We start from the raw sequence: 15,935 nt of genomic DNA on the forward strand, positions 1-15,935 counted from the left end.
AATGACCCCATTTTGGAAAGCAAACACTCCAACGTATATTCTATGAGGCATTATGGGTCGTTTGAACATATCATTTTTTTCCACAGGTTTTTGGAAAATGTGGGAAAAAAATGAAAACTTTTTTTTTTTACACAAAGTTGTCAATTTATAGGATATTCCTAACACATAGCATGTACACAGCAAAAATGACACCCCAAAATACATTCTGCCACTCCTCCTGAGTATGGCAATACCACATGTGTGAGACTTTTTCACAGCCTAGCCATATAGAGGGGCCTAACATCCAAGGAGCATCATCATGCATCCTAGCCACTTGCCTAGGCCTATTTTTGACATTTGGTGTTTACAAGCTAAAATCAGTTGTTTTGCTAGAAAACTGCTTAGAACCCCCAAACATTATATATTTTTTTTTAGCAGAGACCCTAGAGAATAAAATGGAGATTATTGCAATTTTTTTTATCACACCGTATTTGCGTAGCGGTCTTCCAAACGCAATTTTTTTGGAAAAAATTCACTTTTTTTAATTAAAAAATAAGAAACCAGTAAAGTTAGCCCAATTTTTTTCCATAATGTGAAAGATAATGTTACGCCGAGTAAATAGATACCCAACATGTCATGTTTCAAAATTGCGCACGCTCACGGAATGGTGACAAACTTTGGTACTTAAAAATCCCCATAGGCGACAATTTAAAAATTTCTACAGGTTGCCATCTTTGAGTTACAGAGGAGGTCTAGGGCTCAAATTATTCCCCTTGCTCTAACGATCGCGGCGATACCTCACATGTGTGGTTTGAACACCGTTTACATATGTGGGCGGGGTTTCTGTATGCATTCGCTTCTGCGCGCGAGCTAACGGGGACAGGGCGCTTTAATTTTTTTTTTACTATTTATTTTATTTATTATTTTTTATTTTTACACCGTTTAAAAAAAAAAAAAAAAATGATCATTTTTATTTCTATTAAAAGAAATGTAAATATTCCTCGTAATAGAAATAGGCACGACAGGACCTCTTTTTTGTGAGATCTGGGGTCAAAAAGTCCTCAGATCTCACAAGTACACTAAAAGATAGAAAAAAAAAAAAAATAATAATAATTATAATATAAAATGAAAAAAAAAAAAGGACCTTTAAACCGGTTGCTAGGCAACAACATTTTCCGTAGCTCCGGTCCTCCAAGACCATAGAGTCAAGTGAGGGCAAGCTTGCCCTCACTCGACATCCTGTCTGTGAGGATTCGGGACCGGATCGTTTTCCCCGCTGCCGGCGGGTCCGGTAAGAGGGGAAAAGGACCGGAACGCGTCGGGAGGGGGGGGGGGGCGCCTCTTCCGCCATCCCGGAAGGGTGATCCCACGGCGAATCCGCCGCTGGGACCACCCTTATCGGAAAGCCAACCGTCCACCGTTTAAAAAAATACCAGGGTTATGGCAGCTATCTGCTGCCATAACACCGGTATTTAGGTTTAAACGGAGGACGTATATAAACCTTTTTGGACTTGGACATGGTGGCTGTATGAAGGGTGACAGGAACTCGGGTACTTTGTTGGGCAGGTGACAGGTACTCTGGTACTGATGAGCAGGTGGCAGGTACTCGGGTACTCCGATAGGCAGGTGACAGGTACTCGGGTACTCTGATGGGCAGGTGACAGGCAGGTGATAGGTACTGATGAGTAGTACTCACTGACTGATAGGTGATAGGTGATACTGTACTGATGGGTACTGATGATCAGTACTGATATGTGATAGGTACTGATGAGTACTGATGAGTAGTGATGGGTACTGATGAGCAGGCGGCAAGTACTTGGGTACTTCAGGCGTCAGGTACTCTGATGAGCAGGTGGAAGGTACTCGGGTACTCTGATGGGTAGGTGACAGGTACTCTGATGACGGGTACTCCGTTGACAGGTACTCAAAGTACCCGAGTACCTGTCATCAGAGTACCCGAGTACCTGTCATCAGAGTACCCGAGTACCTGTCATCAGAGTACCCGAGTACCTGTCATCAGAGTACCCGAGTACCTGTCATCAGAGTACCCGAGTACCTGTCATCAGAGTACCCGAGTACCTGTCATCAGAGTACCCGAGTACCTATCATCAGAGTACCCGAGTACCTGTCATCAGAGTACCCGAGTACCTGTCATCAGAGTACCCGAGTACCTGTCATCAGAGTACCCGAGTACCCGTCATCAGAGTACCCGAGTACCCGTCATCAGAGTACCCGAGTACCCGTCATCAGAGTACCCGAGTACCCGTCATCAGAGTACCCGAGTACCCGTCATCAGAGTACCCGAGTACCTGTCATCAGAGTACCCGAATACCTGTCACCAGCCCATCAGAGTACCCAAGTACCTGTCATCTGAGTACCTGATGGGCTAGTGACAGGTGCTCTTTATTGGGGGGGGGGCAATCAGTGTGTTTGGGGTGCACTGTAGTTGGTAACTAGCTGTTACCACTGATCCTGTGTGAGGAGGAGAACACGGTGACAGCTAGTTACCGTGTTCTCTGTTGACATTTGTGACCGGCTGTGATTGGACACAGCCGGTCACGTGGTAAAGAGCCAATTTCATTGGCTCTTTACCTAGATCGGGGATCGACTCTGTCCGAGGGACGAGCCTCGTCCCCGATCGCTGCTCTGGGCGCCCCCGGGGGGGGCGCGCATTGCAGAGAGAACGAGCGGCTCGTGCTGGAGCCGCTCATGTGATCGGCTGTGATTGACACAGCCGATCACGTGGTAAACAGCCAATTTCTATTGGCTGTTTACCTTGATCAGGGATGGGCTATGTCCGAGGGACGAGCCTCATCCCTGATCGCGCCGCTGCGCGCCGCCGGGGGCGCGCCGCCGGGGGCGCGCAGTAGCAGCTAGAACGGGCCGACGTCATATGACGGCGGCCCGGATCTAGACAACCACTTTGCCGACGTCATTTTACATGACTCGGTATGGAAGTGGTTAAAGGATCAGGATATTTAATTTAGGGTTACAATCATTTGAAGATAGTCATTGTACATACCATAAATAAGACATCCCCTGAAAATAAGCCCTAGTGTGGTTTTTGAAGCCAAAATTAATATAAGACCCGGTCTTATTTTCGGGGAAACACGGTATGTAAATGCCTATAGATGTGGAGGTAGATATGAAGTGACCGGAGCATTCAGTGTCTATGCTTGTCTGTGTGCAAAATAAATATATATATTGTGTATGTATGTATGTATGTATGTTTGTGTGTGTGTGTGTATATATGTGTGTGTGTGTGTGTGTATATATATATATATAATATATATATATTCCCCTTAAATTAGGGTTGATTTCCATTAGCTATTGAATACAGACAGTAATGAGCATAGCCTAATGTAAAGGCAAAGAGAAAATTGACATGCATGCCAAACTAGAGTAAACATTAATGCACAGTATGAGCATTTTCAGTGCTTTTACGCACCAGGCTCCCTTTGTATGGAGTGCAATTTATCACATTGAAGTAGTGCAGGAAAAAAGGACCTGAGAGGGTTCTCGTGTATCATGGGTGGAAATAAGCATATTTCTTCATATGCGTTCAATATTCAACATGCATGCTAGATGGAGCAAAGCTTGTTCCGAAGTCTGATTATGAAATGACGATTTCCCTCAGTTTGGCTGTTATGAATATCCTGTCAAATAAAATCCTTCCTCTTTGCAGGTCTGCTGAACAAGAACGTGTAGGAAACATCACCATTATAGGTTGGCAAATGGAAGAAAAAGTTGATCAGCGCCCTCCTGTTAATAGATCACTGGATACTGTTAATGGAAGAGTAAGTATAATCTGGGTACAAGACAGTTTATATTTTTCAGCCTATTTGGGTTTACATGCTCATTAACTGAATAATTCAAACAAAAACGGGCTTACTTAATAATCTGTTATTAATAATGTTACCGAACTGTCATATGGTAAGGTACAGGACTCTAAAATCTACTGTTCTGTGTGGAATATTAGCAAATAGTACGTACAGTATTCCAACGATGGGATATATTCTATTGCCATCATAGTAATTCTTAATCACAATGATGTTTTTTTTAAAGTCTTTATTTAAACCCGACAGATTTCATCCATATAAAGCACATTTTACATGTATCCGAGTTAACCGAAAATATAGCCGATCAATATAGTATCAGGGGTCCAAGGAGTGCTTTCACAGATATCACTTCACATGGCAGAGGGACCTTGTCTTTAATAGTGTCTAGAGACTTAATGTCCAGGGTATATAAACATGGACCTCAACCTGTCTGCATGGTAACAATAAGTAGTCTAAATGTATTGCTTGTATGCAAAAAAAAAAAAAGATTCGGAAACTAGCATGGTCAAAAACCTCATTTGAAAAGGGTAGGAAAAAGGTGAAAGCCTTTCAGGTTTTGTGTAGTCCTCCTTGCCTGTAAAAACACAAATATGTTGTAGTTGCTCGTAATAAAAAAATAAAAAATGTATGCTAAAAAAAAAAAACTATAAATATATACATCGATCAACCATAACCTTCTGACCATCCACCTTTTGCTCCCAAAACAGCCCTGACCCATCATGGCACTTGACCTCTGAAGGCATGCTGTGGTATCTGGCACCAAGCCAGATCCTTTAAGTCCTGCATAGATTGAGATCTGGAGAATTTGGTGGCCAAGTGAACACCTCAAACTTGTTGTTGTGTTCCCCAAATCATTCTTGAACCATTTTTACAGTGGGGCAGGGCGCCTTTTTCTGATCAGAGGCAGTATGCTTTGTCAGCAACAATGTTTCATCAGGTGGTACATGTCAAATAACACCCCCATGAATGGCAGGATCAAATGCTTCCATGCAGAATATTGCCAAAAGCATCATACTGCCTCTGCCGGCTTGTTTTCTTCCCATAGTGCATCCTAGTGCCATCTCTTCCCAATCCATCCACATCATGTAAAAGACAATGCTATTTATCAGACCAGGCCACCTACTTGCATTGCTTTATGATCCAGTTCTGATGTTCCCATTACCTTTCAATATTACCCACCCATGCCAGCCCTGCCAGTGTTAGTGAGCTCTGATCATTTTTGCCTATGTCAAGATGTTAGGTTGTGAAAGGTATAAGTGAAAGTTAAGCATGTGAAAGATAGCATTTCCACTAATTACATGCCTTTTGTGCATTGCAAAACTGTATTGAAGCATATAGAGTGAAAGTTGGCCTTCAGAGTGATCCTTCATTTACGATCAGATCTGTCACTCATAGAACCAACAGTGTCTACTACTGTTACTTTCCTCCTTCAGAGCATTGTTTTATAGGTGCTCTTGAAAGATCACACGGAGACTTATGTTTGTGTACACTCACCGTCCACTTTATTAAGTACACCTTACTAGTACCAGGTTGGACCACCTTTTGCCTTCAGAACTGCCTTACAGTGAGGGGAAAAAAGTATTTTTATCCCCTGCTGATTTTGTAAGTTTGTCCACTGACAAAGAAATGATCAGTCTATCATTTTAATGGTAGGTTTATTTTAACAGCGAGAGGCAGAATACCAACAAAAATATCCAGAAAAATGCATTTCAAAAAAGTTTATAAATTGATTTGCATTTTATTGAGTGAAATAATATTTGATCCCTTATCAATCAGCAACATTTCTGGCTCCCAGGTGTCTCCTATTCAGGTAACAAGCTTGAGTTTAGGAGCACTCTCTTAAAGGAAGTGCTCCTAATCTCAGCTTGTTACCTGTATAAAAGACACCTGTAATCAATTAATCGGATTCTAATCTCTTCACCATGGTTAAGACCAAAGAGCTGTCCAAGAATGTCAGGGACAAGATTGTAGACCTACACAAGGCAGGAATGGGCTACAAAACCATCACCAAGCAGCTTGGTGAGATAGTGACAATAATTGGTGCAATTATTCGCAAATGGAAGAAACACAAATTAACTGTCAAGACTTCTTCGGTCAGGGGATGCAAGATCCCACCTCATGGAGTTTTAATGATCATGAGAACAGTGAGGAATCAGCCCAGAACTACATGGGAGAATCTTGTCAATGATCTCAAGGCAGCTGGGACTATAGTCACCAAGAAAACAATTGGTAACACACTACGCCGTGACGGACTGAAATCCTGCAGCGCCCGCAACATCCCCCTGCTCAACAAAGCACATGTACAGGCCCGTCTGAAGTTTGCTAATGAACACCTAAATAATTCAGAGGAGAAATGGGTGAAAGTGTTGTGGTCAGATGAGACCAAAATCGAGCTCTTTGGCGTCCACTCAACTCGCCGTGTTTGCGGAATGCTGCCCATGACCCCAAGAAAATCATCCCCACCGTCAAACATGGAAGTGGAAACATTATGCTTAGGGGGTTGTTTTCTGCTAAGGGGCAGGTCAACTTCACCGCATCAAAGGGATGATGGATGGGGCCATGTACCATCAAATCTTGGGTAAGAACCAGCAGACTTTAGGATGCATAGTCCCAATAAAGGATACATTATTCAGCACTTACCCTGCTCAGACCTGGGTTTTGCTGCCGACACCTGGGCCTGTCTCTCCTTCCCCGGAGGATGAGTCGTGGAGGACTTCATTTCCCCAGCAGGAATCCGAGCTCCGATAGCCTTGGATCCTGCTTTACCGCTAGCCAGCGGTTCCGGCGTCTCCTCCGCGTTCTTCTTCCTCTTCATGTCGTGCGCGTCTGACGTTGCGCCGGAAGTTCCGGTTTGAAGATGAGGCTTGGAACGCCCGTCCGGCTGGAAATTCAAAATCCTGTGGAGGAGAGCTGCTGGCGCCGGAGACAATACCTGGAAACACAATCACAGGTGACCGAGGGCTTGTGCATCAATGGGCGACCTGTCAGTTCCCGGAGGGGAGGGCAGGTAAAGTTCCGCTCGTGAGGTCCCCCAAAGGGAAAGCGTGGCCTTCTGCTGAACCTGACTCACAGGGTACCTTTTGACTCTAGGAGTCTGCAGGTGAGTAACACGTAACCAACGTTTCTTGTAGGAAGAAACACAATCTAAACTGAGGGCTAGAGGGAAAGGTGGGGCCTTTTAACTAATCTTAATTGATTGTGTTTCTGGTAGTTATATAGTTACATAGTAGGTAAGGTTGAATAAACACAATAGTCTATCCAGTTCAACCGTGCGTGTGTCAGTGTTGATAATTATTTCCCATATCCGTGTATGTTGTGTTCTTGCACGTCCAAGAGTCTTTTAAAAAAATGTCAATACCCCCCACTGACACCACCAATTGACACCACCACATCCTTATAACTCTGATAGTGAACCCCCCCCCCCTGCACAGCTTAAGGTTAAAACACTTCTCCAATCTCATTGTGTGGCCTCATGTCCTCTTACACTCCCTGAGACTGAATTTTTTTTTGTTTTTTTTTTCCTATGCTGTGATCAGCGTTGAGGTATTTGTAAATTGCTATCATGTCCCCTCTCAAGTGTCTCTTCTCCAGCGAGAATAAATTTAGTGATTGTAGTCATTCCTCGTAATTGCGGTCCTCCCAATCACCTTATTAAATTTGTTGCCCTTCTTTGGACTCCAGCTTCAGCACCTCCTGAGGACTGGTGACCAGAACTGGACGGAATACTCTAGATGCGGCCTAACCAGAGTTTTTTTTAAAGTGGCAGGATTATAGTTTTATCTCTGGAATATATTACCTTTTTATATGCATGCTAATATTCTGCTGGCTTTGGTAGCTGCAGCTTGACATTGCATGCTATTGCTCAGTCTTTCTTCTATTAGGACCGCCAGATCTTTCTCCATCGATTCCCCCAGAGGTTCCTCCCCTAGTGAGTAGTTTGCATTTATGTTTTTATAAGTGCATTACCTTACATTTCTCCACATTGAACCTCATTTGCCATGTAGTTGCCCACTCCATATTTTGTTAAGGTCTTTCTGTAAAATTTCTATTTCCTAATGTGAAGTTATTGCCCTGCTTCATTTTGTGTCGTCCGCAAAAAGATTGAGCTATGCATCTCATCCTCTATATCATTTATGAATAAATTAAACCAAATTGGTCCTAAGAACAAAGCCTTGAGGTACCCTACTTTTTACTCCAGACCAGTCTGAGTACATGTTTTTTTATCACCACCCTTTGGATGCGCTCCTGTAACCAGTCTTCTATCCAAGAACAAGCCTTATAGTCCATGGCTGCAGACCTCAGTTTGTAGATTAAGCGTCTATGGGGAACTGTATTAAATGCTTTTTCAAAATCCAGATACACCACATCCACAGGCTGTAGAATGGTCTGGCAGAAACAACCCTTTGTTAAACCATGCTGATTACTACTAATGATACTGTTTTCTTGATCAAATTCTTGGATATAGTCCCTTATCATCCCCTCCAATAATTTACCTACTAGTGATGTTAGGCTGACTGGCCTGCAGTTTCCAGGAATAGGTCTCTGCTGTTCTTTGAATATTGGAGCCACATTGGCATTTCTCCAATTAGCTGGTACAATACCTGTCAGTATGCTGTCCACAAAGATTAGGAGTACTTTGAGGACTCTCGTGTGTAAGCCATCTGGTCTTGGTAATTTATTTGTGTTTGTTTTTATTTTTAGACTGTAATTCCAGTTGATGAAAGTTTAACAGAATCTTTAGGAATACGTTCAAAATATGCATCTTTACGGAAAGATACGCTTCTGAAATCCGGTAAGCTGATTTATAGTAATTCATGCAATGTTGCTTGCTTCTGTGCACAGTTGTCTGTGGGTAACCTAAACGGGGTCTTCTGTGGATGAACAGTTACACACTCCAAGTTGGATACAAACCCCTTTCTGGCATATATATCCTATAAACGTAAAAATTATTTCTATAGTTCTGGAAAATCTAGGAATTGGTTCTGCTAGATGTCCGTAACTGTTATGTATGTAGTTAAGCTTATTTTCATCTTGTTAATTCACAGTGTTTGGAGGTGCAATCTGCCGCATGTACCGCTTTCCTACAACAGATGGTAACCACCTGCGGATACTGGAGCAAATGGCTGAGAGTGTCCTTTCGTTACATATACCCAGACAATTTGTAAAACTCCTCCTGGAAGAGGATGCTGCCAGGTGAGATAGATCTAGACCACCTTCTTCATATGAAGTCCCAGAAATTCAGTTAATAACTGCCTTGCCTATATATAACACCAGTACTTTTGTTTCATACTGGGCAGCAGCTTTCCCCCTTGTCCTGTCCACCTTGACCACAAAAGCTCAACCATAGATTTAGTATTCAAACTCCTGCTGCTTTTTTTTAAAGAGAACGTTTACACATAATTCGGTGTGCTGATTTCTATACTGTTCATTCACAATCTAAAGCTGGCCATACATGGTTAGTTTTTTTTAACCACAAAAAGATGTATTCTGATAGCAGGACCCACTGATTGGTTGCAGACGCTGATTAGGGAACATTTTACAACATGTTCCTTCAACAGAAGGGAACAGCCACAAAATAATCAACATTCAGTTTATCCCTGCTGAACCCACAGATGTTCAGTGTATGGCCAGCTTAAAGGCTAGGTTCACCTTTTGCACCTTGCACTTGTATTTAGGATGTAACAGAGTAAACAGGCCCTCCTTCGCCCGCACAGCTATGTCAATCATTCACGGGGATCTGTGAATGAGCGAACTGCAAATCTCGTCTTTCACCGCACAAGCCGGACTTGTAGTTCTCAATGGACTATGAGTGTGGTAATCAGTGTACTCCTAGTCCTTTGAATCTTCCTCAGAATCTCCAACTGACAGCTCGTGCAGAGGTATGAACAGAGAGCTAAAGGAAGAGATTGCAGGAGCCTGACGTTGCACCTATGATACATGGATCATGTGTGCAATGCTTTACAGGCACCTGTAAAAAAAAAAAAAAAAGGAATAATTAAATTAACTTTTTTCCTGCAAAAACATGCGCTTTAATTATTATTTCTTTTTTTTATTTCTAAAGGTTAACCTGGCCTTTAACATTCACATTTTTCCATGTGAATAACTGGGCATCTCAAGCAGCTTTTCCCCTCTATTCATAGAAGGACTTATGTAAGGGCAGATAACAATAGTTCCCTGGTTTGTAAATCGTGTACAGTGTATTCTAACATCTTTGGCTAATAACCTATACATTGCAAAACAGTAGTATTGAGAGAGACAATGTGTTTAAAAAACTGCAAAGTGAACCTTAAAATATCCTGTTAACAGGAAAATGGTTAATAACATATACATTGAAAAACATTAGTTTTCTCTTCCATTTATTGACACACAGCTTCATATTCTTCAACATAGGGTTATGCTGCCCTCTACAGGAGAAGGACTAGGCAGATAACACAAAAGCTTGGCTACGCCCTGTGGGCTCTTCTCAGCTGGCATAACCCCCCTCTCTGCTTAGAGATACTCAGTTTTTGTTTGCCTAGTTCAGGAGTGGGACCAAGTCTCCCTGCCGGGCCCTAGGTCCTGGCTTTTTTTGTCTATTTTTTATGGTTTGTTCTTGGATCCCGGGTTTTTCCTGTGGAGATCTTCTAGCAACTGCCAGGCTGAGCAAAGGGCTGGACTATTGCATTTCCAGTGGTCCCCTCAGCCCAGCCAGTGAGCGCGTCTAGACCGTAGCTCCGCACTCAGTCGGTCGCGACATAGCCCCACTGGACCGTGAGTTAAACATCTCGCATGGTCACATATGGCCAGGTCTAAGCCTGAGTCGCAGAATTTCTTCGGGCCGGCAGCTCCCCCACTTCTGTGGTGAGGAGGTTTCGGTCTTGGGAGTTTTTCCCGCACGCTTCTTTGGATCAGTAAGTAAAGGCCATCTTCTCTCCTTTCCTGGTTTTTGGTGTGGGGTATTCACGTGGCCAGACAGCAGCTTATGGGGGGGGGGGGGGGGACAGGGTTCCCAGGCAGGTTTAGCTGCCAGGGTGCTGTGGGGCATACACCTTCCCCAGTGGCTCTGTGGGGGTAGTCTGTCTGCGGGTTTTCCTGCATTAGCAGCAGACGGTCCCCTCTTTGGGGGCCCCTCTTTCAGGGTTCTCTCGTTGGCCCCACTTTTTGAGGGCCTCAGTCGGCGCCTGCTGTGGGGGGCTTGAGTTGCCAACCCCCTCTGTGTGGTAAGGATAGCGGTTGGATTAGCAAGTGCGCCCCCCGCCCTCTCCTGTCTCATCAGATCCTGCATCTGGTTTAGTTGTTGCGGATGGGACCACCATGTAGGGTCTGAGTCCACTTTCCACCGTCAGACGGTGAAGGTGATTCCTCCATGACTGCTGCGCCACACAAGAGGCGCTGGTAGATGCTTTGATTGCTTCAGTGCAGGAGTAATTTTTGTTGGGCGGATGCAGCCGAAGCTGCTGCGGCCAGATCTGTTCTGTTTGTCACCCATAAACCGTCCCGTGCAGTTATGGTTTTCTCTTATCCAGCTTATTTTGACAATTGTGTCTATAAGTCCTCGGTGCATCTAATACGACCCTTGATGGTCCCAAGATGCTTTGCTGTCCCTTGAGGAGTGGATTCTGAAGCAGTGGACGCTGCCACTGGCGGTGGGCAGTGGACGCTCCCACTGGCGGTGGGTGCCCCTATTTTCCAGGTTGACTAAGGCAACCATGTTTCTGGTGGTAGAATCCCCGGCATTTAGGACTCCAGCTGACAAGTGTGCAGAATCTCTAAGGCTTGTTACATGTTTACTATGGCTGGTGCCTTATTGGGCATGTTTTGGCCTCCATTCCGGTGTCTCGGACACGAACGGGGTGGGGGACGCTTTTGCATCTGACCCTGGGGGGCCAACTGGTTTACCCCTGCCTGTGGCAAACTGGCAGACCGGTTGGTCCATTGTCTGCAGTTTGTCTGTGATGCCTCTTTGGATCTGGTTCCTGTGAGTCTCTAAACTATCCGTCTCGGCAGTGGTACTTAGGCATATTTTGTTGCTGAAGTGTTGGTCAGTGGATCACACTTCCAAGAAGGACCTGACTGAACTGCCTTCCCTCAGGGACTTCAGAAAAAGTTTCAAAGCCTTTCAAGGCCTCTTTGAGAAGTTTCTAGTGGCCTTGGTCTGGCAATCAGAGAGCAAGCTTCTCCAGACCTTGCTGACAAGACCCGTTCAGTATGACAGTTTGCCCTCATCCATGTCTGGGGTGGGGGGGGATGTCTTGGTTGTTGGTTTTGGGACCGTGGACCTCCCTGGGTCACTGACCAGTGAGTCCATGAGGTGATTGCATTCGGTTCCAAGATGGAATTCAGTTTCTTGTCCTCCGGAAAGGTTCTTTCCTTCCAATGTGCACCTGCCTCTGGCTCGGCTGCAAGCTCCGTTGTGGGGTGGGCAGGACTTGTTGTCCCAGGGCGTGATCGTCCTGGTTCCAGTGTCGGAATGTTTTCAGGGGTTTTTATTCATACCCTTTCATGGTTCCCAGGAATAAGGGCAAGTTCATCCTATTCTGGACCTCAAGGTCCTGAACTGTTTTGTGCGGCTGCAATAATTCATGACGTCCTTTTGGACGGTGCTGGCGTCCCTGCATCAAGGGGGTTCCCTGGCTTCTTTAGACATCAAAGATGTCTACCTGCACATTCCTATTTGCCCTCAGCATCATCGTTCTGCTTCCCTCTGAGGAGGAGCACTATCAGTTTGTGGTGTTACCTCTTGGTCTAGCCTCTGCTCCTGTTTTCCTCACCAAAAGTGTTGGCCCCGATCTTAGCGTTGCTGCGCCAGCAGGGTATTGCAGTGCTGGGATACCTGGATGACCTCCTCTTGCGACCAGTCCCCGTCGGCTCTGATGGCTAATGTGCAAAATACTCTCCAGACTTTGCAGGAGATCGGGTGGCATCTGAATTTCAGAAGTCTACCCTGGTCCCGATCAGGAAATTGGATTATTTCGGGCTGGCTCTGGATTTAGCTCTAGCCAGAGTGCTCCTTCCTCTAGAAAAGTTGCAGAAGTTGCATTCTGCGATTCAACTGTTAGACCACAAGGGGCGCCCCTTCAGGCTTGTATGAAAGTGTTGGGGCCTGATGGTGTCCACCTTCGAGGCAGTTCCATCTGCACAGTTCTACACAAGACTCCTTCAAAAAGGGATTCTGGTCAAATGAGACAAGTGTCCCAAGTCGCTGGACTATGTGATTTGAGTCAGGCGACAAAGAGTTCTCTGGTCTGGTGGCTGCGCTGCCCAACATTGCGACAGGGCAAGTCGTTTCTCCCCTTGTACTGGACAGTGGTCACGACAGATGCCAGCCTGTCTGAATGAGGAGGGGTCCTGGGGCTGAACTTGATCTAGGGCTGTTAGACGCTGGAAGAGGCCAGATTGCCTGTCGATGTCTTGGAACTTCGAGCTAACAGGCATTGCCTGGATCATTGGGTAGAGCACCTCCGGGGGGCTCCCAGTGCGGATTCAGTCAGACAACGCCACAGCTGTGGCTTTGTAAATCACCAGGGTGGAACAAGGAGTGTGTTAGCAGCCCTGGAGGTGTCCGGCATTCTCCAGTGGGCACATCGTTCTTGCCCTCTCTGCCGTGCACTTTTCCGGCGTGGAAAATTGGCAGGCGGATGGCAGGCATTGAACCAGGGGGAATGGTCCCTTCATCCGGAGGTGTTTCATCAGATATGTCTTTGAAGGGGCACCCCCCGAGATGGTTCTGTTGGTGCCCCGGCTCCACGAAAAGGTGCTGTGGTTCGTGGCAGCCACGGATGCTCTGGTGGGTCCATGGGGCCGGTACCATCTTATTTACGCCTTCCTTTGTTCCAGCTTCTTCCACAACTTCTACGCAGGATCGAGGACGAAGGGATTACGGTCATTCTAGTAGCTCTGGACTGGCCTTGCCGGTCTTGGTACGCCGACCTGGTGCGATTGGTTGCCAACATCCCCTGGAGGCTTCCTCTCCGAGACAATCTGTTGCCTCAAGGGCCGATCTTCAGTCCGGTTTTACAGTCACTGGCTTTGATGGCCTGGCTGTTGAGAGCCAGGTGCTAAAAGACAGGGGCTTGTCTGGCTTTGTGATTCCAACCATGTTGAAGGTGAGGAAATCTACATCTGGAAAACTTTATCATTGGATGTGGAAGGCGTACATTTCCTTGTGTGTGGTTTGCGGAGTCCATCCTCATTCCTTTTCGGTGGCTCAGATTCTGGCCTTCAACGTGGTTGAATCAGGAACTGGCCTTGAGCACCGTGAAAGGCCAAGTGTCTGCCTCGGCAGTCTTTTTCCAAAGACTTTTGGCTTCCCATTCATTGGGGCATACATACCTGCAGGGGGTTCATCATTTTACTCCGCCTGTAAGTTCTCCTCTGTCACCATGGGATTTTAACCTGCTTCTGTCAGTTTTTCAAAATCTTCCTTTGAAAACATTCGGTAGATCCCTTTCCTTACGCTGTCACAAAAAGTGTGTTTTTTTTTTTTTTTTTGGTGGCTTTGACCTCTGCTCGCAGAGTGTCGGAGTTGGCGTTTTTGTCTTGTTCTCTCTATCTGGTGGTTCACTGGGATAAGGTGGTCCTGTGACCATGGCCGCCGTTCCTCCCAAGGGTTGTCTCTGATTTCCATTTGAATGAGGACATTGTGCTGCCATCCTTGTGTCCCAGGCCGGCTCATCCCAGGGTATTTGCCTTTTATACTCTGGATGATGTTCAAGCGATTTGGTAGCCACTGAGCCCCTTCGGGGGTCAGACTCCACTCTTTGTGGATACGGATGGGCCATGGAAGTAGATTGATTCCTGCTTCCTCTGCTACCTTTTTCAGATGGATCAGACAGACTGTGATTCGCTTGCGGGTCCGGTTCCCCACTTTCCCTGTGATGGCACAGTGTACTCAAGCACTTAGTGCTTCTTGGGCCTTCTGTCATCAGGTGTCAGTGGTGCAGGTGTGCACGGCGGCCACTTGGTCATCGTTGCGTGCTTTTTCAAAGTTTTTCAACATGGATGTTTTAGCATCTGCAGGTTGCCTCCTTTGGCCGCAAAGTTTTTGCAGGCTGCGATTTAAAGGGTCTGTTTTTTTTCCCTCTTGAGGGTGTATTTTAGATTGGGCTCCTGTTCTAGTTGAGATAATATTACCTGGATTGGCTTGTGTTTACCCTTGGGTTTGTTATTCCCACACCTCCTGTTCGGCACTGCTTTGGGACGGCCCTATGGTGAAAAATATGGAGCTGTGTCTGTCAATGAACAGAAGAGAAAATTAGGATTTTTGTACCCACCGTAAAATCCTTTTCTCTGAGTTCATTGAAAAACACAGCACCCACCCAAGGAGGGGGGGGGGGGGGGGAGAGAACCCCCAGAGGGACCAACCACCCCAGGGAGTACCCATATTTAACTCGCAGGCCAGCTCCTGTCCAGTGAGGCTATGTTGCGACCGACCGAGCGCAGAGCTACGGTCTGTACGCACTCACTGGCTGGACTGAGGGGACCACTGGAACTGCAATAGTCCAGCCTGTTGCTCAGCCCGGCAGTTGCTAGAAGATCTCCAGAGGAAAAAAACAGGCTCCAAAAACAAACAGAAAAAAAAACCTAGGGCCCGGCATGGAGACTAGGTCCTACTCCTGAACTAGGCAAACAAAAACTGAGTATCTCTAAGTGGGGGGGGGGGGGGGGGGGGGTTATGCCAGCTGAGGACAGTCCACAGGGCGTAGCCAAACTTTTGTTTTATCTGCCTAGTCCTTCTCTTGTAAAGGGTAGCATAACCCTATGGTGAAGAATACGGAGTTCGGTCTGACAATGAACTCAGAGAAAAGGATTTTACTGTGAATACAAACATCCTATTATTGGGACATGTTTAAAAAAACTGCAAAGTGTACCTTGAAATATCCTATTAACCAGAAAACGACAACTCCTTTTAATGTTTAAGTTATGAAGTATGTGAAGTTGCAAATGGGAGGATTGAGAAAATGATATATGTATGATTACCACATATTCAGAAACTGCCTGTGGTTAGTTACATCCTGTTTATCATGTAAAGTCTATTTTAACACAGCTTATTCCATATATGAAATTGTGATGTAGAGTAAAATTATTACTCTGATTTATGAAACCCTCTCTTATTTGCATACATTAAGGCCCCATGCA

At 45.6% G+C, this 15,935-nt stretch overlaps 1 protein-coding gene across 5 annotated transcripts in view; it reads left to right on the forward strand.

Moving 5' to 3' along the window:
- The window catches only part of INPP4A (inositol polyphosphate-4-phosphatase type I A), a 146,562-nt gene that overhangs the window by 62,069 nt on the left and 68,558 nt on the right, over positions 1-15,935 (forward strand). For all 5 annotated transcript variants that reach the window (XM_082244965.1, XM_082244968.1, XM_082244964.1 and 2 more), the window contains exons 7-9: positions 3,665-3,776; positions 8,520-8,610; positions 8,864-9,011. In XM_082244965.1, coding sequence (XP_082101091.1) covers positions 3,665-3,776; positions 8,520-8,610; positions 8,864-9,011 — 351 coding nt within the window. The remainder of the gene's footprint in view (positions 1-3,664; positions 3,777-8,519; positions 8,611-8,863; positions 9,012-15,935) is intronic.

This window comes from Pelophylax lessonae (genome assembly GCF_965119305.1).
Source record: "Pelophylax lessonae genome assembly, chromosome: 2".
NCBI lineage: Eukaryota > Metazoa > Chordata > Amphibia > Anura > Ranidae > Pelophylax > Pelophylax lessonae.